Source organism: Oncorhynchus masou, chromosome 19 (genome assembly GCF_036934945.1).
Source record: "Oncorhynchus masou masou isolate Uvic2021 chromosome 19, UVic_Omas_1.1, whole genome shotgun sequence".
Taxonomy (NCBI): domain Eukaryota; kingdom Metazoa; phylum Chordata; class Actinopteri; order Salmoniformes; family Salmonidae; genus Oncorhynchus; species Oncorhynchus masou.
The window spans coordinates 41,609,872-41,634,646 of NC_088230.1; the positions used below are offsets into that span (position 1 = coordinate 41,609,872).

The following is a 24,775-nucleotide window of genomic DNA, read 5'->3' on the forward strand; positions in this document are numbered from 1 at the left end:
AGGCTGCTTGGTTTATGGCTCCGCGTGTTCAGCAGATAGACACTTGTTTTACATTTGTTGCCTTTTTGTTTTAAGCTTTCCCAAACCTTAACCTTTAACCTTTGAAATGTTCTGTTTACAAGTGTTTGGACTTCTGTTTCTGAGATTCATACACAAACACACATATTTCTCTCTCTCTCACTCACACATATCATATTTGATGCTTGATATATTACAAAAAGGATCTGTGTGAAACAGGTTCTCTGATGGTTAGTGTGTAATAATATTATACTTTTTATTGTTTTTTTGGCTCATGAAGCTGCTTGTCCGTCATAGACAGAGGCCAGGCAGAACGCTGTGGGTTGGCAGGAAATGTGTGTGTGTGTGTGTGTGTGTGTGTGTGTGTGTGTGTGTGTGTGTTGGCAGTAAGTGCGTTAGGTCACATGACCCACCATTAGCACAGTTCATTATGTATAAAGGTTATAAGCAGTTATGACACCTTTATGTCAAATTGTTAAAACATGCCACACACACAACGTGTGATGTAAGTCCTATTCCCTATACAGTGCACTACTTTAGGCCAGAGTCCTATTCCCTATATAGTGCACTACTTTAGGCCAAAGTCCTATTCCCTATGTAGTGCACTACTTTAGGCCAGAGCTTCATAGGGCTGCTTTATAGGTTTCCAGCCAGGAGAAGTGCACTACATAAGGAATAGGGAAACATTGCAGATTGACTGACACTGTATCTTTGGCATGGGAATACAGTCCTTTATAACACCATTCATATATCTCAGTAGGCCTCTCACTGTTTCAACTCTGTTCCTATGAGCTGTGTGAGGTTATAACTGTTCAGAGATGCTGTATAGGAGACCTCTCACTGTGTCAACTCTATTCCTAGGAGCTGTGTGAGGTTATAACTGTTCAGAGACGCTGTATAGGAGACCTCTCACTGTGTCAACTCTGTTCCTAGGAGCTGTGTGAGGTTATAACTGTTCAGAGACGTATAGGAAACCACAGGTGCTGAAGTGTTCGTAGTGTTTATTTCCCGATTCTTCCAGATGTTGAATCTCCAGCTCCGGGGCTTGTTGGTGGGTGTGTTTATTCTCTCAGGTCTCCAGACTTGTATCAGACCCCCAGATCTCCTCCAACGCAGCTGTTTCAGTCTCTCAGAAGCTTCTGTTTATTTAGTCCTTTAATAACATACTTACAAACAACAACAACAACAATATCCCATTAGTCTGCGGAATTTGACGTTCTTTCTTTATCTTTCTTAGCGCTCACACAAACATCACTAAAGCTGTCTCGCTCTGTTTCCTCTCTCTCTCCATCTCTCCATCTCTCTCTGTCTCCTCATAGGTCTATGAGATGTCTCATCAATCCTCATTGGCTGGTGATTTATTCCAGAGTTCCAAACCCATGTCCTACCCGGAGAAGCAGCTATTTGTGATAGCAACCCTGGGGGTCAGGGTCGGAGTATTTCTCAGCCCATGTGGGTAGTGACCTGTGAAGCCCCTCCCCCTGACTGGCTGCCAGCCATTCCCAGCGTCCGAGAGTCAAACAGGAAGTTGGCTTGCTGGCCTCCACTGAGCATGCCCAGACTGTCCGCCAGGGTTCCGCTGGGTGAGGAGCCGAGAAAAGGGTTCTGATTGGCTGCAGCGGCAGAAGCAGCCGCCATCTTGTCTGGGCTGGCAATGAGGCGGGGGGAGGTGGGGAAGGCGTAACCGTAGAGACCGTAAGGGGGGGAGTGGAGGCGGAGACTTCCGTAACCCTGGTGGGCAGGGTTTTGTAGATATCCAATCTGAGAGGGAGGGAGGGACATAGAGCAGAATCCTTCGCTGTCATAGGCTGACGGTCCTCGGGACGTAGGAGAGGGGAAAGGCTCGGGGAGGTTACTGTAGCGATGTATGGGTGTGTGTGTCGGCCGGCTGCAGGTGTAGTCCGGGGGAGTGAGAGGCCACACCTGGAAGGGGGAGGAGCAAGGAGAGGAGGAGAGCAGGTGAGGCGATCCAACACCTCCATGGGGTCCCGGGGCTCCTGCAGAGTGACAGACACAGAGTAACATCAAAAAACTAAACTAATCAGTTCCATTTTACATTGACCTTTTATTCATTTAAGAGACACTCTAATGCAGACCAACTTCCAGTCAACTAAGGTGATAGTCAGTCGGTACAACTAAGACCAAAATATCACAGTTATAGTCAGTACAACTAAGACCACATATCACAGTCAGTACAACTAAGACCACATATCACAGTCAGTACAACTAAGACCACATATCACAGTCAGTACAACTAAGACAACATATCACAGTCAGTACAACTAAGACCACATATCACAGTTATAGTCATTACAACTAAGACAACATATCACAGTTATAGTCAGTACAACTAAGACCACATATCACAGTCAGTACAACTAAGACCACATATCACAGTTATAGTCAGTACAACTAAGACAACATATCACAGTTATAGTCAGTACAACTAAGACCACATATCACAGTCAGTACAACTAAGACCACATATCACAGTTATAGTCAGTACAACTAAGACCACATATCACAGTCAGTACAACTAAGACCACATATCACAGTTATAGTCAGTACAACTAAGACAACATATCACAGTCAGTACAACTAAGACCACATATCACAGTTATAGTCAGTACAACTAAGACCACATATCACAGTCAGTACCACTAAGACCACATATCACATATCACAGTCAGTACAACTAAGACCACATATCACAGTTATAGTCAGTACAACTAAGACCACATATCACAGTTATAGTCAGTACAACTAAGACAACATATCACAGTCAGTACAACTAAGACCACATATCACAGTTATAGTCAGTACAACTAAGACAACATATCACAGTCAGTACAACTAAGACCACATATCACAGTCGATACAACTAAGACCACGTATCACAGTTATAGTCAGTACAACTAAGACAACATATCACAGTCAGTACAACTAAGACCACATATCACAGTCAGTACAACTAAGACCACATATCACAGTCAGTACAACTAAGATCACATATCACAGTTATAGTCAGTACAACTAAGACAACATATCACAGTTATAGTCAGTACAACTAAGACCACATATCACAGTTATAGTCAGTACAACTAAGACCACATATCACAGTCAGTACAACTAAGACCACATATCACAGTCAGTACAACTAAGACCACATATCACAGTTATAGTCAGTACAACTAAGACAACATATCACAGTCAGTACAACTAAGACCACATATCACAGTCAGTACAACTAAGACCACATATCACAGTTATAGTCAGTACAACTAAGACAACATATCACAGTTATAGTCAGTACAACTAAGACAACATATCACAGTCAGTACAACTAAGACCACATATCACAGTCAGTACAACAAAGACCACATATCACAGTTATAGTCAGTACAACTAAGACCACATATCACAGTTATAGTCAGTACAACTAAGACCACATATCACAGTTATAGTCAGTACAACTAAGACCACATATCACAGTTATAGTCAGTACAACTAAGACCACATATCACAGTCAGTACAACTAAGACCACATATCACAGTTATAGTCAGTACAACTAAGACCACATATCACAGTCAGTACAACTAAGACCACATATCACAGTCAGTACAACTAAGACCACATATCACAGTTATAGTCAGTACAACTAAGACAACATATCACAGTCAGAGTCATTACAACTAAGAACACATATCACAGTCAGAGTCATTACAACTAAGACAACATATCACAGTCAGTACAACTAAGACCACATATCACAGTTATAGTCAGTACAACTAAGACCACATATCACAGTCAGTACAACTAAGACAACATATCACAGTTATAGTCAGTACAACTAAGACCACATATCACAGTCAGAGTCATTACAACTAAGACCACATATCACAGTCATTACAACTAAGACCACATATCACAGTCAGTACAACTAAGACCACATATCACAGTCAGTACAACTAAGACCACATATCACAGTTATAGTCAGTACAACTAAGACCACATATCACAGTTATAGTCAGTACAACTAAGACCACATATCACAGTCAGTACAACTAAGACCACATATCACAGTCAGTACAACTAAGACCACATATCACAGTTATAGTCAGTACAACTAAGACAACATATCACAGTCAGTACAACTAAGACCACATATCACAGTTATAGTCATTACAACTAAGACAACATATCACAGTCAGTACAACTAAGACCACATTTCACAGTCACAGTCAGTACAACTAAGACAACATATCACACTCATAGTCAGTACAATTAAGGCCACATATCACAGTTATAGTCAGTACAACTAAGACCACATATCACAGTTATAGTCAGTACAACTAAGACCACATATCACAGTCAGTACAACTAAGACCACATATCACAGTTATAGTCAGTACAACTAAGACCACATATCACAGTCAGTACAATTAAGGCCACATATCACAGTCACAGTCAGTACACCTAAGACCACATATCACAGTTATAGTCAGTACAACTAAGACCACATATCACAGTTATAGTCAGTAAGACCAGTACATGAGAAATACAGTAAGACAACAGTAAGACCAGTGCAACTGCAAAACCAGTTCAACATTAAGTCCAGTACAACATCAAGATGAGTAGAACTGTAAGACAAGAGTAAAACCAGTTCAACATTAGGTTCAGTACAAAAGTAAGACCCGTACAACAGCAAGACAACAATAAGACCCGTACAACAGTCAGACCAGTACAACAATAAGACCAGTACAACAGTCAGACCAGTACAACAGTAAGACCAGTACAACAGTCAGACCAGTACAACAGTCAGACCAGTACAACAATAAGACCAGTACAACAATAAGACCAGTACAACAGCAAGACAACAATAAGACCCGTACAACAGTCAGACCAGTACAACAGTAAGACAACAATAAGACCAGTACAACAGTCAGACCAGTATAACAGTAAGACCAGTACAACAGTCAGACCAGTACAACAAAAAGACCAGTACTACAGTAAGACCAGTACAACAGCAAGACAACAATAAGACCAGTACAACAGCAAGACCAGTACAACAGCAAGACCAGTACAACAATAAGACCAGTACAACAATAAGACCAGTAAAACATTAAGACAACAATAAGACCAGTATAACAGTCAGACCAGTACAACAATAAGACAACAGTACAACAATAAGACCAGTACAACAGTAAGACAACAATAAGACCAGTACAACATCAAGACAACAATAAGACCAGTACAACAGTCAGACCAGTACAACAAGTAAGACCAGTACAACAGTCAGACCAGTACAACAATAAGACCAGACAACAATAAGACCAGTACAACAGCAAGACAACAATAAGACCAGTACAACAGTCAGACCAGTACAACAGCAAGACAACAAATAAGACCAGTACAACAGTCAGACCAGTACAACAGCAAGACAACAATAAGACCAGTACAACAGCAAGACCAGTACACCAGTAAGACAACAATAAGACAAGTAAAACAGTCAGACCAGTACAACAGCAAGACAACAATAAGACCAGTAGAACAGCAAGACCAGTAAAACATTAAGACAACAATAAGACCAGTATAACAGTCAGACCAGTACAACAGCAAGACAACAATAAGAAAAGTACAACAGTCAGACCAGTACAACAGCAAGACAACAATAAGACCAGTACAACAGCAAGACAACAATAAGACAACAATAAACAGTACAACAGCAAGACAACAATAAGACCAGTACAATAGTCAGACCAGTACAACAGCAAGACAACAATAAGACCAGTACAATAGTCAGACCAGTACAACAGCAAGACAACAATAAGACCAGTACAACAGTCAGACCAGTACACCAGTAAGACAACAATAAGACAAGTAAAACAGTCAGACCAGTACAAAAGCAAGACAACAATAAGACCAGTACAACAGTCAGACCAGTACAACAGCAAGACAACAATAAGACCAGTACAACAGTCAGACCAGTACAAGAGCAAGACAACAATAAGACCAGTACAACAGTCAGACCAGTACAACAGCAAGACAACAATAAGACCAGTACAACAGTCAGACCAGTACAACAGCAAGACAACAATAAGACCAGTACAACAGTCAGACCAGTACACCAGTAAGACAACAATAAGACAAGTACAACAGTCAGACCAGTACAACAGCAAGACAACAATAAGACCAGTACAACAGTCAGACCAGTACAACAGCAAGACAACAATAAGACCAGTACAACAGTCAGACCAGTACAACAGCAAGACAACAATAAAAAACCAGTACCAGTACAACAGTCAGACCAGTACACCAGTAAGACAACAGTAAGACAAGTACAACAGTCAGACCAGTACAACAGCAAGACAACAATAAGACCAGTACAACAGTCAGACCAGTACAACAGCAAGACAACAATAAGACCAGTACAACAGTCAGACCAGTACAACAGCAAGACAACAATAAAACCAGTACAACAGTCAGACCAGTACACCAGCAAGACAACAATAAGACCAGTACAACAGTCAGACCAGTACACCAGTAAGACCAGTACAACAGTCAGACCAGTACAAGAATAAGACCAGTACAACTTTAACACCAGTACAACAGTAAGACAACAATAAGACCAGTACAACAGTAAGACAACAGTAAAACCAGTACAACAGTAAGATCGGTACAGCAGACAGACCAGTACAACAGTCAGACCAGTACAACAGTAAGACCAGTACAACAGTAAGACCAGTACAACAGTCAGACCAGTACAACAATAAGACCAGTACAAGTTTAACACAAGTACAACAGCAAGACAACAGTAAAACCAGTACAACAGAAAGACCAGTACAACAATAAGACCAGTACAACAGTCAGACCAGTACAACAGTAAAACCAGTACAACAGTAACACCAGTACAACAGTAACACCAGTACAACAGTAAGACAACAGTAAGACAACATTAAGACCAGTACAACACTCAGACCAGTACAACAGAAATACCAGTACAACAGTAAGACAACAGTAACACCAGTACAACAGTCAGACAACAGTAAGACCAGTACAACAGTAAGACAAGTACAACAGTAAGACCAGTACAACAGTAAGACAACAGTAAGACCAGTACAACAGTCAGACCAGTACAACAGTAAGACAACAGTAAGACCAGTACAACACTCAGACCAGTACAACAGTAATACCAGTACAACAGTCAGACAACAGCAAGACCAGTACAACAGCAAGACCAGTACAACAGTCAGACCAGTACAACAGTCAGACCAGTACAACAGTCAGACCAGTACAACAGCAAGACCAGTACAACAGCAAGACCAGTACAACAGTCAGACCAGTACAACAGGAAGACAACAGTAACACCAGTACAACAGTCAGACAACAGTAAGACCACTACAACACTCAGACCAGTACAACAGTAATACCAGTACAACAGTCAGACAACAGTAAGACCAGTACAACAGCAAGACCAGTACAACTGTACGACCATTACAACAGTACGACCAGTACAACAGTCAGACCAGTACAACAGTCAGACCAGTACAACAGTAAGACCAGTACAACAGTCAGACCAGTACAACAATCAGACCAGTACAACAGTCAGACCAGTACAACAGTCAGACCAGTACAACAGCCAGACCAGTACAACAGTCAGACCAGTACAACAGTTAGACCAGTACAACAGTCAGACCAGTACAACAGTAAGACAAATACAACAGTAAGACCAGTACAACAGTAAGACAAATACAACAGTCAGACCAGTACAACAGTAAGACAAATACAACAGTAAGACCAGTACAACAGTAAGACAAATACAACAGTAAGACCAGTAACAACAGGAAGTTGTTAATATTGTTTTTAAAGTTAGGTTGGAGGATTCTTGTTTCAATAGAGGTTTTAAGAAACTATGTCTTACCTTGCTTAATTCCAGAGATGTCTTCAAATGTCAGGGATCTTAGAGACGGACGCCAGAAAGCGTAGGATTCAACAAGAGCCTCCAGACCCATCCTGGAACACACAGTTAAATACTGTATATTATACAATAAGTTATACTGTTTATTAAACACACAGTTACAGACTGTATATTATACACACAGTAATATACAGTAAATTATACACACAGTTGCATAATGTATACTATATACACAGTAATATCTACTGTATATTATGCACACAGTTATATACTGTATATTATACAATAAGTTATACTGTATATTAAACATACTGTAAATTATACACACAGTTACATACTGTATATTACACACACAGTTATATACTGTATATTATACACACAGTTACAAACTGTATATTACACACTCAGTTATATACTGTATATACTGTATATTATACACACAGTTACAAACTGTATATTACACACTCAGTTATATACTGTATATTATACACACAGTTACAAACTGTATATTACACACACAGTTATATACTGTATATTATACACACAGTTACAAACTGTATATTACACACACAGTTATATACTGTATATTATACACACAGTTACAAACTGTATATTACACACACAGTTATATACTGTATATTATACACACAGTTACATACTGTATATTATACACACAGTTACATACTGTATATTATGCACACAGTAATGGTCTATATTATACAATAATGCGAGTGTAGCGAAATGCTTGTGCTTCTAGTTCCGACAATGCAGTAATAACCAACAAGTAATCTAACTAACAATTCCTAAACTACTGTCTTATACACAGTGTAAGGGGATAAAGAATATGTACATAAGGATATATGAATGAGTGATGGTACAGAGCAGCATAGGCAAGATACAGTAGATGGTATCGAGTACAGTATATACATATGAGATGAGTATGTAAACAAAGTGACATAGTTAAAGTGGCTAGTGATACATGTATTACATAAGGATGCAGTCGATGATATAGAGTACAGTATATACGTATGCATATGAGATGAATAATGTAGGGTAAGTAACATTATATAAGGTAGCATTGTTTAAAGTGGCTAGTGATATATTTACATCATTTCCCATCAATTCCCATTATTAAAGTGGCTGTAGTTGAGTCAGTGTCAGTGTGTTGGCAGCAGCCACTCAATGTTAGTGGTGGCTGTTTAACAGTCTGATGGCCTTGAGATAGAAGCTGTTTTTCAGTCTCTCGGTCCCAGCTTTGATGCACCTGTACTGACCTCGCCTTCTGGATGATAGCGGGGTGAACAGGCAGTGGCTCGGGTGGTTGATGTCCTTGATGATCTTTATGGCCTTCCTGCAACATCGGGTGGTGTAGTTGTCCTGGAGGGCAGGTAGTTTGCCCCCGGTGATGCGTTGTGCAGACCTCACTACCCATCTGTAGAGCCTTACGGTTGAGGGCGGAGCAGTTGCCGTACCAGGCGGTGATACAGCCCGCCAGGATGCTCTCGATTGTGCATCTGTAGAAGTTTGTGAGTGCTTTTGGTGACAAGCCGAATTTCTTCAGCCTCCTGAGGTTGAAGAGGCGCTGCTGCGCCTTCTTCACGATGCTGTCTGTGTGAGTGGACCAATTCAGTTTGTCTGTTATGTGTATGCCGAGGAACTTAAAACTTGCTACTCTCTCCACTACTGTTCCATCGATGTGGATAGGGGGGTGTTCCCTCTGCTGTTTCCTGAAGTCCACAATCATCTCCTTAGTTTTGTTGACGTTGAGTGTGAGGTTATTTTCCTGACACCACACTCCGAGGGCCCTCACCTCCTCCCTGTAGGCCGTCTCGTCGTTGTTGGTAATCAAGCCTACCACTGTTGTGTCATCCGCAAACTTGATGATTGAGTTGGAGGCGTGCGTGGCCACGCAGTCGTGGGTGAACAGGGAGTACAGGAGAGGGCTCAGAACGCACCCTTGTTGGGCCCCAGTGTTGAGGATCAGCGGGGAGGAGATGTTGTTACCTATCCTCACCACCTGGGGGCGGCCCGTCAGGAAGTCCAGTACCCAGTTGCACAGGGCGGGGTCGAGACCCAGGGTCTCGAGCTTGATGACGAGCTTGGAGGGTACTATGGTGTTGAATGCCGAGCTGTAGTCGATGAACAGCATTCTCACATAGGTATTCCTCTTGTGCAAATGGGTTAGGGCAGTGTGCAGTGTGGTTGAGATTGCATCGTCTGTGGACCTATTTGGGCGGTAAGCAAATTGGAGTGGGTCTAGGGTGTCAGGTAGGGTGGAGGTGATATGGTCCTTGACTAGTCTCTCAAAGCACTTCATGATGAAGGAAGTGAGTGCTACGGGGCGGTAGTCGTTTAGCTCAGTTACCTTAGCTTTCTTGGGAACAGGAACAATGGTGGCCCTCTTGAAGCATGTGGGAACAGCAGACTGGTATAGAGATTGATTGAATATGTCCGTAAACACACCAGCCAGCTGGTCTGCGCATGCTCTGAGGGTGCGGCTGGGGACGCCGTCAGTTTTTAAAAAATGGGGGCTGGGCAGTGCTTTATATGCGTCGCGGAAGTTAGAGTAACAGTGATCCAAGGTTTTTCCACCCCTGGTTGCGCAATCGATATGCTGAGAAAATTTAGGGAGTCTTGTTTTCAGTTACATACTGTATATTATACATACAGTTATGCTGTATATTATACACACAGTAATATACTGTACATTATACACACAGTTATATACTGTATATTATACACAGTCACGCTGTATATTATACACATACTTATATACAGTATGTAATACACAGTTATATAGTGTATATTATGCAATAAGTTATACTGTATATTAAACACACAGTTACATACTGTATATTAAACACACAGTTACATTCTGTATATTATACACACAGTTACGCTGTATATTATACACACAGTTATACTGTATATTGTGCACACAGTTATATACTGTATATTGTAAACACAGTTATACTGTATATTGTAAACACAGTTATACTGTATATTATACACACAGTTATAGTGTATATTATACACACAGTTATACTGTATATTATACACACAGTTACGCTGTATATTATACACACAGTTATACTGTATATTGTGCACACAGTTATATACTGTATATTGTAAACACAGTTATACTGTATATTGTAAACACAGTTATACTGTATATTGTGCACACAGTTATACTGTATATTGGGGCGGTTAGCCTAGTGGTTAGAGCGTTGGACTAGTAACCGAAAGGTTGCAAGTTCAAATCCCAGAGCTGACAAGGTACAAATCTGTCGTTCTGCCCCTGAACAGGCAGTTAACCCACTGCTCCTATTCCTAAATAAGAATTTGTTCTTAACTGACTTGCCTAGTAAAATAAAGGTTAAAAATAAAATAGATAAAAAATATTATACACACACAGTTATACTGTATATTATACAATAAGTTATACACACAGTTACATACTGTATATTATACACACAGTTACATACTGTATATTATACACAATATGTTACACCTGTCAGGTGAATGCATTATCTGTCAGGTGGATGGATTATCTGTCAAGTGGGTGGATTATCTGTTTGGTGTGTATAATATACAGCGTAACTGTGTGTATAATATACACTATAACTGTGTGTATAATATACAGTATAACTGTGTGTATAATATACAGTATAACTGTGTGTATAATATACAGTATGTTGGTCAAGTGGGTGGATTATCTGTTAGGTGGGTGGATTACCTGTTAGGTGGATGGATTATCTGTCAGGTGGGTGGATTATCTGTCAAGTGGGTGAATTATCTGTTAGGTGTGTATATATATAACAGTATAACTGTGTGTATAATATACACTATAACTGTGTGTATATAACAGTATAACTGTGTGTATAATATACAGTATGTTGGTCAAGTGGGTGGATTATCTGTTATGTGGGTGGATTATCTGTGTGGATGGATTATCTGTCAGGTGGGTGGTTAGGTGGATGGATTATCTGTCAGGTGGGTGGATTATCTGTCAAGTGGGTGAATTATCTGTTAGGTGGGTGGATTATCTGTTATGTGGGTGGATTATCTGTTATGTGGGTGGATTATCTGTCAAGTGGATGGATTATCTGTCAGGTGGATGGATTTGTACACAGGGGCATTGTCATGATGAAACAGGAAAGGGTCTTCCCTTAACTGTTGCCACAGATTTGGAAGCATACAATGACATTCTAGACGATTCTATGCCGTAGCATTAAGATTTCCCTTCACTGGAACTAAGGGGCCTAGCCAGGACCATGAAAAGAAGCCCCAGACAATTATTTTTCCTCCACCAAATTTCAGGCAGGTAGGGTTGTCCTGGCCAGATTCGTCCGTTGGACTCCCAGATGGTGAAGCGTGATTCCTCACACTAGAGAACGCATTTCCTCTGCTCCAGAGTCCAATGGCGGTGATCTTTACACCTCTCCAGCCGATGCTTGGCATTGTGCATGGTGATCTTAGGCTTGGAACCCAATTTCATGAAGCTCCCAACAAACAGTTATTGTGCTGACGTTGCTTCCAGAGGCAGTTTGGAACTCAGTAGTGAGTGTTGCAACCGAGGACAGATGATTTTTACGTGCTACGTGCCTCAGCACAAGGTGGTCCCATTCTGTGAACTTGTGTGGCCTACCACTTCACGGCTGAGCCGTTGTTGCTCCTAGACGTTTCCACTTCACAAAAACACTGCGTACAGTTGACTGGGGCAGCTGTAGCAGGGCAGAAATTTGACGAACTGACTTGTTGAAAAGGTGTGTGGATGAACGGGTGTGGATGAAATAGACGAATCCACTCATTTGAAGGGTTATCCACATACTTTTGGCTATGTAGTGTATATCTAATATTATAAACTGGGTGTTTCAGGCCCCGAATACTGATTGGCTGACAAAACATGTATTTTTACAACTCTAATTACGTAAGTAACCAGTTTATAATAGCAATAAGGCACATTAGGGGTTTGTCATATATGCCCAATATAACACAGCTAAGAGCTGTATTGCGTTGTGCATAAGAACATATATACAGTATCTTCACAAACTAAGCAGTTTTCATATTATTTTGACACTCATTTCAAATGAAATATATCTAAAAATGTTTAAAACACTCAACCATATTTGGATATGTTAGATGTGTGTTATTATGTAACATATTTGTTGTTTTAATGCTGCTAATGTTGTTTGTATTAATATTCCCGTAGCTTTATGAGAATGTGATGTTATATGATGGTGTTATAAATATAATGGTTTAAATATGATTTTATTGGGAGGGGGGCAATTAAAATTAAATTAAAAAATGTCTCTCTCTCTGAACATCTCTGAATGTCTAAAACCTGATAGAAAATACAATTAAAGCCTACTGTTAGAGGAAACCAGGTTTTGGTCAAGTTCTTGGTGCCGTTGAAATTAAGAAGGGCACCTGGACCAGTGGAAGCAAAATGGCTGCATTACATGAACCATCTACCACTATATTCTCCAGTGGGTATGGGGTCCTTTTCTGCTCGTGCATTCACTTTGCGATGCCAAACCCACTGGTGTGCGTGGCAAAAGAACTCTATTTTCATGTCATCCAACAAATGTAAACGCCTGTAGTTGGCTAAACGGCACTGGAGCTTGGATTGGAGCCGGTGCTTTGGTCAGATGACACGAAAATAGAGCTCTTTGGCCACACCCACCAGTGGTGGGTTTGGCATCGCAAAGAGAAGGCATGAGCAGAAAATAACCCAATACCTACTGTAAAATGTGGACCTGTGATGTAATGCGGCTATTCCACTGGTCCCGGGGCCCTTGTTAAGGTCAATGGCTTCAAGAACTTTACCCGGTAACAGGAGATTTTAACCAAAGATCTGGTTTCCTCTGCCAGGAGGCTGAAACTTGGACGCAAGTGAATCTTCCTGCAAGGCAGTAACCCCAAGCAGACATCAAAATCCATAAGGAAATTGTTAATTGGCCACAAAATCAACATTTTGCAGAGGCCATCTCAGTCTCCGGACTTGAAACCCATTAAACAGCTATGGTTTAAATTGAAAAGGTCAGTCCATAAGCACAGACAAAGGATATCAAGGATCTGGAAGGAGTCTGTATAGAGGAATGGTCTAAGATCCCCCCCAATGTGTTCTCCAACTCATAAAACATTTTATAAAAAGGCTCAGCATCGTTATCCTCAAGGTGAAACCAGTGGTGTTAATCATTTTAACATTTTTTTTAGTTTGTATTTTATTTTACTTTGTCTCTTTCTCTGAGCATTTGTATTAGCATAAAATTATATAACTTCACAATTTTTTGGCCATTCAACATAGCTCAGTATTTGTGTTATTTATTTTATACACTTATTTTGCTCATCTTTAGCAAGGGCGTCAATAATTATGGACCTCGCTATATTTATACAGTACCAGTCAAAAGTATGGATCATACTCATTCAAGGGTTTTTCTTTATTTTTACTATTTTCTGTAGAATAATAGTGAAGACATCAGAACTGTAAAATAACACATTTGGAATCATGTAGTAACCAAAAAAGTGTTAAACAAACCTAAACATATTTTAGACTCTTCACAGTAGCCACCCTTTTCCTTGATGACAGCTTTGCACACTATTGGCATTCTCTCAACCAGCTTCACCTAGAATGCTTTTCCAACCCTCTTGAAGGAGTTCCCACATATGCTGAGCACTTGTTGGCTGCTTTTTCTTCACTCTGCGGTCCAACTCATCCCAAACCATCTCAATTGGGTTGAGGTGGGGTGATTGTGGAGGCCAGGTCATCTGATGCAGCACTCCATCACTCTCCTTCTTGGTCAAATTGTCCTTACACAGCCTGGAGGTGTGTTGGGTCATTGTCCTGTTGAAAAACAAATCATAGTCCCACTAAGCGCAAACCAGATGGGATGATGTATCGCTGTGGTAGCCATGCTGTTTAAGTGTGCCTTGAATTCTAAATAAATCACTGACAGTGTAACCAGCAAAGCACCATCACACCACCACCTCCATGCTTCACAGTGGGAACCACACATGCGGAGTTCATCCGTATGTGTGGTCAAAAAAACACAGTGGTTGGAACCAAATATCTCAAATTTGGATTCACCAGACCAAAGGAAAGATTTCCTCTGGTCTAATGTCCATGGCTCGTATTTCTTGCCCCAAGCAAGTCTCCTCTTCTTATTGGTGTCCTTTAGTAGTGGTTTCTTTGCAGCAATTCGATCATGAAGACCTGATTCACCTCTGAACAGTTGATGTTGAGATGTGTCTGTTACTTGAACTCTGGGAAGCATTTACATATTAGCAGTAACTCAAATGAACTTATCCTCTGCATCAGAGATAACTCTGGGTCTCATGAGAGTCAGTTTCATCATAGCTCTTGATGTTTCTTGCGACTGCATTTGAAGAAACTTTCAAAGTTCTTGAAATGTTCTATATTGATTGACCTTCATGTCTTAAAGTAGTGATGGACTGTCGTTTCTCTTTGCTTATTTGAGCTTTTCTTGCCATAATATGGACTTGGTATTTTACCAATTAGGGCTATCTTGTGTATACCACCCCTACCTTGTCACAACACAACTGATTGGCTCAAACACATTAAGAAGGAAATAAATTCCACAAATTAACCTTCAACAAGGCACACTTGTTAATAGAAATACATTCCAGGTGACTACCTGATAAAGCTGGCTGAGAGAATGAAAAGAGTGTGCAAAGCTGTCCTCAAGGCAAAGGGTGGCTACTTTGAAGAATCTCAAATATAAAATATATTCTGATTTGTTTACAATGTAGAAAACAGTAAAAAGAAAGAAAGAAAGAAAGAGAAAGAAAGAAAGAAAGAAAGAAAGAAAGACAGAAAGAAAGAAAGAAAATCCCTGGAATGAGTAGGTGTGTCCAAACTTTTGACTGGTACTGTATATACACACAACCCATGCTGTGTCTTTGTAACTATCCAGTAATGTGTAGAGGAACTCACCGGTTTCTGCCTGAGTCTCTGAAGCCTTTAGCAAAGGGGTTCCTGTCAATCTTCAACCTGGTGATCTGAAGACAACAACAACAACATCAGACCATCAACAACAACACAAGCAACACAACCATATTAGCATATTGTCAGATTCCCTCAAACATCAGTTACAAAAAGGATTGGTCTGGGAATGATCTGTACATCCTTCTCCTATTTGTAAACATTATAGTAGAGAAGGATTGGTCAGAAGAGACCTGTGTAGAGACCAGTAGAGACCAAAGGAGACCAGTAGAGACCAGAAAGTCCAGTAGAGACCATTAGACAAAAAGAGACCAGTAAAGACCAGAAGAGACCAGCAGAAACCAGAAGAGACCAGTAGAGACCAAAATAGACCAGTAAGGGTTTTGCAGTTTAAAATAAATCTCAAAGTGCCATGGTAAAGGGTGTCAATTGATCTCAGTAGAGTACAAAAGTGACCAGCAGAGACCATTAGAGATCAGTAGAGGCCATTAGAGACCGGTTGAGACCAGTAGAGATCAGAAGAGACCAGTAGAGACCAGTAGAGACCAAAATGTCCACTGTGTGAGCTCCATCAGCCTCGTTCCACACTGCCCCTTAGAACCTTACAACTCTCTTGCCCTCTCCCTCTCTCTCTGAATTCAATTCAAAGGGGCTTTATTGGCATGGGAAACATATGTTTACATTGTGTGCTGTGTGTGTGTGCTGTGTTTTACATTTCTCTCTCTTTCTTTCCTCTCTCTCTCTCCCTCTCTCTCTCTCTTTCTTTATTTCTTTCTTTCTCCCTCTTTCCCTCTCTCTATTTTCTTTCTCTCACCCTATCTCTCTCGCCCTCTCTCTCTCTCTCTCTCTCCCTCACTCTCTCCCTCACTCTCTCCCTCTCTCCCTCTCTCCCTCCCTCTCTCTCTTTCTCTCTCTCTTTCTCTCTCTTTCCTCTCTCTCTCCCTCACTCTCTCTTTCTCTCTCTTTCCTCTCTCTCTCCCTCTGTCTCTCCCTCTGTCTCTCTCTCTCTCCCTCTCTGTCACTCTCACTCTGTCTCTCTCTCTGTCCCTCACTCTCTCTTTCTCTCTCTCTTTCTCTCTCTCTTTCTCTCTCTCTTTCTCTCTCTCTCCCTCTCTCTCCCTCTCTCCCTCTCTCCCTCCCTCTCTCCCTCCCTCTCTCTCTCCCTCTCTGTCTCTCCCTCTCTGTCTCTCCCTCTGTCTCTCCCTCTGTCCCTCTCTCTGACCACCAAGGGGGATTTTTAACAGTATGTTTCTCTTGTACTTTCTACAGTCAAAGCCTGATCCCATGCCACTCCCTTTGCTGTGTTCTCTGAGCTGTATGACGACCGAAAGTTAGGTTCGGGTTGTTTGTTCATTCTAGTATGGTCGTCTGAATGTTGTGTGAATGTTACCTGCTGGTTCTGGTGGGTGATAACAGTGTAGAGGGTAGTGGTTGTCTGAATATTATCTAAATGTTGTGTGAATGTTAGGTGAATATAGTTTAAACATTATATGGAGGTTACCTGTTGGTTCTGGTAGACAGTGAGGTGAAAGTGATATAGAAGTTAGTGTATGGTTGTCTTAAAGACCCAGTGCAGTCGAAAACATGATGTTTCCCAGTGCAGTCGAAAACATGATGTTTCCCAGTGCAGTCGAAAACATGATGTTTCCCAGTGCAGTCTGCCATCTGCCTGGTACAGTTGAAACTGGGTTTCATCCGTGAAGGGCTCACTTCCCCAGCGTGCCAGTGGTCATCGAAAGTGAGCATTTGCGCACTGAAGTCAGTTACAACGCCGAATTGCAATCAAGTCAAGACCCTGGTGAGGATGACAAGCATGCAGATGAGCTTCCCTGAGACAATTTCTGACAGTTTGTGCAGAAATTCTTCAGTTGTGCAAACCCACAGTTTCATCAGCTGTCTGGGTGGCTCGTCTCAGACCATCCTGGAGGTGAAGACACTGGACGTGGAGGCCCTAGGTTGGCATGGTTACACGTGTTCCGAGGTTGTGAGGCCGGCTAGACGTACTATGAATTTTTTTCAAACACAGTTGGAGGTGGCTTATGGTAGAGCAATTAACATTCAATTATCTGGCAACAGCTCTGGTGGATAATCCTGCAGTCATCATGCCAATTGCATGCTCCATCAAAACTTGAGACAAAGGTGGCCTTTTATTGCCGGCAGCACAAGGCACACCTGTGTAATGATCATGCTGTTTAAATGAGCTTCTTGATGTGCCATACCTGTCAGGTAGATAGAATATCTTGGCAAAGGAGAAATTCTCTCTAACAGGGATATAACATTTCTGCACAAAATTTTAGAGAAATAATATTTTTGTGTACATGGAAAATGTATTTGTTCTTTTTCACAGCTCGTGAATCATGGGACCAACACTTTACATGTTGAGTTTATATTTATGTCTGTATTTATATTTTCACACTATGACGTTGGAATAATACTGCGAAGTTGTGAAAATGATGATAATGCCTTTTAGTGTAAGAGCTGCTTGAAAAGACAGCCTGAAATCTCCTCCTGTTTTAGGTGGAATGGAGTTTTTGCCAACCATGGTGACATCTCCATGCAGTACATTAGACCAATAAGAAAGACAGTTACAAACCTCTCTGACAATAACAGCAAATGTTACGTTTCCCCTCCCCACATAAACCCCTCCCAGACAGTCCTAGCAAAATTCATGCTTCAGAAAATTGCTCTTTTCTAGGTCTCTATTTTGTTTATTTTTACCATTTGAATTGAAAACAATCACAGTAGGGTACCATGTTATCCAGAAAGGATTTGATATTGAGATAAAAATGGCTGCATTGGACCTTTAAGGCTCGGATATGGTTGTTTAGACTTTAGAGGTTGTGTGAATGTTGTGTAAAGGTTACCTGTTGGTCCTGGTATGGCTGTGTGAATGTTGTGTAAAGGTTACCTGTTGGTTCTGGTATGGCTGTGTGAATGTTGTGTAAAGGTTACCTGTTGGTTCTGGTATGGCTGTGTGAATGTTGTGTAAAGGTTACCTGTTGGTTCTGGTATGGCTGTGTGAATGTTGTGTAAAGGTTACCTGTTGGTTCTGGTATGCGGTGACAGTGGTGAAGGTGGTCTCTGGGAAGCTGAGTGTTCTGGTTCCGTCTCCCTGGGGAACGGCTCTAACATGAGACAGCTCCTCGCCACGCTCCTTATGAATCACATGCACTCGCGGTTGGTACTTATGCATGGAGTGGAGGATGATCTGAACACACACACAGCACACACACAGCACACATACAGCACACACACAACACACACACAGCATACACCCGGCACACACACAGCACACACACAACACACACACAGCACACACACAACACACACACACAGCACACACCCAACACACAGCACATACACAACACACACACACAACACACAGCACACACCCAACACACACACAACACACACCCAACACACACACAGCACACACACAACACACACACAGCACACACACACAGCACACACCCAACACACAGCACATACACAACACACACACAACACACAGCACACACCCAACACACAGCACATACACAACACACACACACACAACACACAGCACACACCCAACACACACACAGCACACACACAGCACACACACAACACACGCACAGCACACACACAACATACACCCAGCACACACACAACACACACACGGCACACACAAACCCACACACACAGTACACACACAGCACACACACGGCACACACACACAGCACGGTTAGGGCATCATTATACCGCAGAAGAACTACACAATTACACATGAATGGAATTACCTGCTATTCTCTCACATCATAAAACACAGACGCATACTTGCACATACACACTCACGTAGGCATGCACGTACACACACAGAAACACACACACACACAGAAACACACACACACACACAGACACAAAAACACACAAACAGTTCCTCTTGAACGGCCAATCACAGTTTAGTCCAGCCTGAGGGTTTCCGTCTGTTTACAGCTCACTGTTGACAATGATTTTTAAAATACTCCAATGAACTAAACTAAACTTCTGGGGAAAATGTGATCTATTTCCTCTGATAACAATCAAGACATGACCTCAATAAACACGATCCTTCCATTCAGAATATTTACAATTTCTGTCCTTTTATCAAACACAACATCTTCTGTATATCTAAAAGTAAACATGTTATAGAATATTAAACTTCAAGCACAATTTCAGATTCCTTCTTTTGAAATCCCCTTTCCTCAAGTTTTTCCAGTTTAAAGTCACTTCATACAAATAGCATTCTGATGAAGATTTACCAGTAGCTCATAAATCAATCAATCAGTCAACATATCCATCAATCAGTCAATATATCCATCATTCCATCCACCAAATGAAGTAGATTTAGTCCAAGTAATAATACAGTCATCATAATGTTGCGTGTTGCATATATAAAAATCTATAATAAATAGGTAACTTACATGTCCCTGGTCATCCAGTTCGTTATTGGTCAGTTTGAGTTTGTCGAAGCTGATCACCTGACGCATCCACGTTTCACCAGAAGCCGGAGAGTCCGGGTGGATGTATACACGCGGCGGCACTGGGGAGTCCGCATTTCCCGCGACCATCCACTTGGAGCTGTGGTACACGTACCTGCACACACACATACACAGAGAAAAAGAGAAATAACATCAACACTGTGTGTTTTGTGTTCATTTTATTGGAGCATTTGTTATTTGACCGTCAGGACTGGGAGGTTTGCTGTCCAAAAGGCGTTTCTTCCCAAACCGCACAAGGACACATCGCTGACTGACAGACCGTTCCCAACCGCCATTTGTTCCGCTTTGTTCCCAGTTCACCAGACACAAACGATTACAACTTTAATAAACCTCTCAAGGTTTTTATGCTATTATATCAAAGAAACCAATACGCCTTTCTAGCCTAGCATAGTTAATCTATGTGTAAACGTTTGCAGAAATACCTGCAATGGTATAGGTTATCAGAAAGGGATTTTGCATAGACTAATTCCTGACCTGTAACAGCAGTATAACGTGTTGTCTACGGGGTTGTTATGCCTATATTAGTTGCATAGTTTAGGCCTATATAATAGTTATTGTTGTGTTATATTCCTAACCTGTATCGTTTGTTGTCCACGGGGATAATGTCCATGGTAATGTAGTACAGCTGGTGGGGGTCCAGACCCGAGATCTTCACGCGCATAGCGGGGAACATCCGTCTGCACCGGGAGGAGAGAGAGACAAGAAATAGAGTCACATTAAAATACATAAAATATGTAGCTTACTAAATATTTAGATTAGTTGCCCTACACTGCCTGTGTAAAGAGACGCAACATAGTCAGTTTGGTCGTTTTTACAATTGTTCAGATTTTTTTTTCGTTCCATGAAATATTCATTTCTCACACATTGATATAAATATCAGCACTTCAGCCTAATATATGATTATGCTTGGTAGACCTATAGGCTACGACAGAATTGGCGAAAATATTATTTCAACATTACAATAGTACCTTAAAACATTATAATAAAACATGACTGTTATTATTATTATTGTATTTAGTCAAAGGTGGTTTTGTGTAATTTTGCGTAAACTTTTCATAAACAATTCTGTTCACAGTATTTCCCTTTTAATTAAACCATTTTGTTTTGTTTCTGATCAATCCGGTTAAATGAAACAAATTGTGATTAGACGGTAAATCTTCTTTACATTTCTGACACTTAATAATCATTGCGTCATAACTGCAACATTGAAAGACCGGTTAATTTGAAACATGTTTAAATAAAAAATAATAACCATTTTCCGTCACAGCAGAAAGCTCATGTAAAATATCTGCACATTGTTTAAAGTTCAAGACAAAGGCTTGTCGTCCTCTTCTTCATTGACTGTTTCTTTAGCCTCTGTGTTACCGTGTCGTTTCTCTCACCTGCCAGCCTTCGTGATTATCATCTCTGTACCGATCTCGTGAAACCGTTTCCACAGGTCGGAGCCCTGCAAGTCCACGCGCATCTCCTCTCCGGGAACCGTTACTGTTACCGGTGGCGCGCGCTGGGCTTGGGCCTCTGGGTGGGAGCTTTCCAACAGCACGTCACAGCTCTCCACTACGGAAAGACAGTCCGGGTCAGTCACGAGCAACACAGTCTTGTTTTAATGTAGTAGTTTGGTAAAGGCTAGTATCCTAGTACGGGCTAGTAGTGACTGCAGTGGGTTTAAAGTACAGTCGTGTGTGTGTGTGTGTGTGTGTGTGTGTGTGTGTGTGTGTGTGTGTGTGTGTGTGTGTGTGTGTGTGTGTGTGTGTGTGTGTGTGTGTGTGTGTGTGTGTGTGTGTGTGTGTGTGTGTGTGTGTGTGTGTGTGTGTGTGTGTGTGTGTGTGTGTCATTTGCCCCATCAGTTACAATAATCATGGTTCTCTGTTCGTCGCCAAACGGGCCGTGTCTGTTCCGCTCCACTAGAGTCACAAGGCCAGACCTGACTAGACTGGACCAGACCTGACTAGACTGGACCATTTGTGTTGCTGTCAAAATGGGTGTTCAGGCCGCAGACAATATAACAATATATGTTCTGTATTGGTCAGCCCACAACCAGACAGGCGTAAATGTAAGAAACTATAGCGCTACGGTTAAATATTATTTTAGGACCATATTATCTCTCCTGTTAAGTTATCATATATTATCACGGCGAGGCCAAAGACAAATGACCATCCTTTGATTGACAATGAAATTATATTTATATTTTATTTGAGTCAATTCTATGAATAGGCTATTATAACGTTTGTGTCATGGAAAGGTCTCCCTGCCTGTTAAAAGAGATCTGACAATGGGACTCCATTGATAAATAACGGTCAAATGGAAATACATATTGTATTCATGTAGAATACAGTAATATATAATACTAAGAAGTAATATGTAAGGACTATAGAATCACAGTCAGCACAGTGCAACACCCAGGCTTACCACACTGAAGAAAAAACACTCTGACAGATACAGTTAGGTTGATATGGAATAGTTTGGATTATATTTTTTATTAATTTACAATAGAACAGTTTGTTGTGTTTCTGTGTTTTTAACGCGAGTCTAAACCCCGTTCATATAACGGCTCTCATCCGAGGCCATCTTCCTGCCGGTAATAGCTAATTGGCGTGTTTATGATTGTAACAAGACTCGTAAAGCGGCTGATTAGTCACGCGCACAGCCGTTCTATTTACTTGACCAATAACCGGATATTATATAATATCTCTACAATAGAGCGGCAAACATATCAGCCCCTCATTAATGTTTAAATCAGATACATTTTAATGCATGTTTAAAATGCTCTGTGTTTCTGAACCCAGATAAATATATTAGGCCCTTACTCTGTGCATTTGGTTCAGTAAATAATCTGTAATTATGTTCAAGTTTAGACTATATTTATAACAGTATTTGTATTTATTGTTGTTATTATTATTAGGATATTTGTATAGCCTACTTGGTTATTGCAGGTATTCGATTTTATTTTTTATTCATTTTAGTGGTAATTTAGTTCAGGTCAATCATTCGGTTCATACACTCATTGTCTTATTGTTGAGGCTATGCAGTAATAAAAAACCACCACCCACAACAACAACAACAACGAGCAATAAAAACAGGTCAACAAGAAAAACTAGATTAGATTTATCCGGCAAGTAACAGGATAGGCCTACATCAGTTTCGCCTGCGTATGAGTCGCTGTTAGAATAGTTGTAGCCTCATATGTAATTATTAAATGTTCCGTTTAGTGTGCATTTTTCTAGGGAGTGGTGGTGAATGTATTTTAAGTCGACTTTGGTGTCACCACTCCATGGTAACAGTCTTTACTTACGCGAGCCGTCACTAACGCATTCTATCTCACTGCCCCGGTCGCTGGCGCGGTTGCACGCCCTCTCCTCTCTCTCCCCTCCGTTACTGGGCAGCTCCAACACCTCGGTGACCTCCTCGAGAAAGCACACCCTAGTGTCGTCCTCCCCGAGCTTCCGTCTCTTCTCCGACCCGATCAGAGCTTCCACCGAGAACGCGTGCGCCTTGACGCTCAGAGTGCACGGGGAGCGTCGCTTCTCTGCCATTCCACCAACCGCCCGACCAGGGAGAGGCGCAGGAAAGGAAATAAGGAAAAAGTCACTCTAAACAGAAGTGAAATGAAGTGAAAAGTTCACCCCAAGGGCCCCCACCGTAATAGCGGACGCTCTTCTCTCTCCTTGAGCTACGGCCCGTTCAGGACTGACTTTGGGGCACCGCACATACCGTCCTAGTGACCAAATACACACACTCTCTCCCCCTCTCTCTCTCTCTCTCCAACTGGACGCAGCTATGAGACGTTAGCTGCAAGTGAAATAGACCTTCTGATGTGTGTGAGCTGAGCGCATGCGGACCGCAGTGGCCCCAGTTTTAGAAAGTGTAAATAATCTGAGGGCTGCTGTAGGGCTGGGCTGTCAGCTGTCAATTATTCTGCCTCCCGTCCAATTGAGCCCTGATCTCAACGAAGTCCCACCTCCTCGAGCTGTCCGGTGGTAAATGGTGAAGGAGGCTCGTGAATGAATCATGGCCCCGGTGCAGAGCGCGTATTCTCACACCACCGCCCAACATGCTCTGCATGTTTTGTGAGTTACAACCCCCCCGCAAGGGAGCCCCGTGAGGAAGACAGACACAATAACCACAGGACAGTGTTATTACACCTTAATATCCCTCTTATAGAGAAACCAAATCAAATGGACTTAAAATGTATTTGTCACATACAACAGGTGTAGACTTGACCATGAAATGCTTACTTCTGAGCCCTTTCTCAACGATGCAGAGTTAAGGTAGACTCAGCGAAATGATGTTGCCACTAGCAGCACGCATGTGCACAGGTTCCCGCCACAGTGTTACAGCATGGTAGTCAACTG

At 41.5% G+C, this 24,775-nt stretch overlaps 1 protein-coding gene across 1 annotated transcript; it reads right to left on the bottom strand.

The window, feature by feature from the left end:
• Positions 1–249: 249 nt before the first annotated feature.
• On the bottom strand, positions 250–24,323 carry tbx18 (T-box transcription factor 18). The gene is made up of 8 exons (XM_064925813.1): positions 23,716–24,323; positions 21,806–21,980; positions 20,999–21,100; positions 20,346–20,517; positions 18,944–19,111; positions 15,895–15,959; positions 7,941–8,032; positions 250–2,015 (listed from the first exon to the last, which is right to left on the bottom strand). The coding sequence occupies exons 1-8, from the start codon at positions 23,954–23,956 to the stop codon at positions 1,462–1,464; spliced, it is 1,569 nt and encodes a 522-aa protein (XP_064781885.1). The 5' UTR covers positions 23,957–24,323; the 3' UTR covers positions 250–1,461.
• Between the last annotated feature and the right edge of the window lie 452 nt (positions 24,324–24,775).

Coding starts and splice junctions, on each gene's coding strand:
- tbx18 (XM_064925813.1), bottom strand. CDS start 23,956: ATGGCAGAGAAGCGACGCTCCCCGTGCACTCTGAGCGTCAAGGCGCAC. Junction 20,518..20,998: donor GTGGACAACAAACGATACAG/GTTAGGAATATA, acceptor GTGTGTGTGCAG/GTACGTGTACCACAGCTCCA. Junction 15,960..18,943: donor CCGCATACCAGAACCAACAG/GTAACCTTTACA, acceptor TGTTGTCTTCAG/ATCACCAGGTTGAAGATTGA.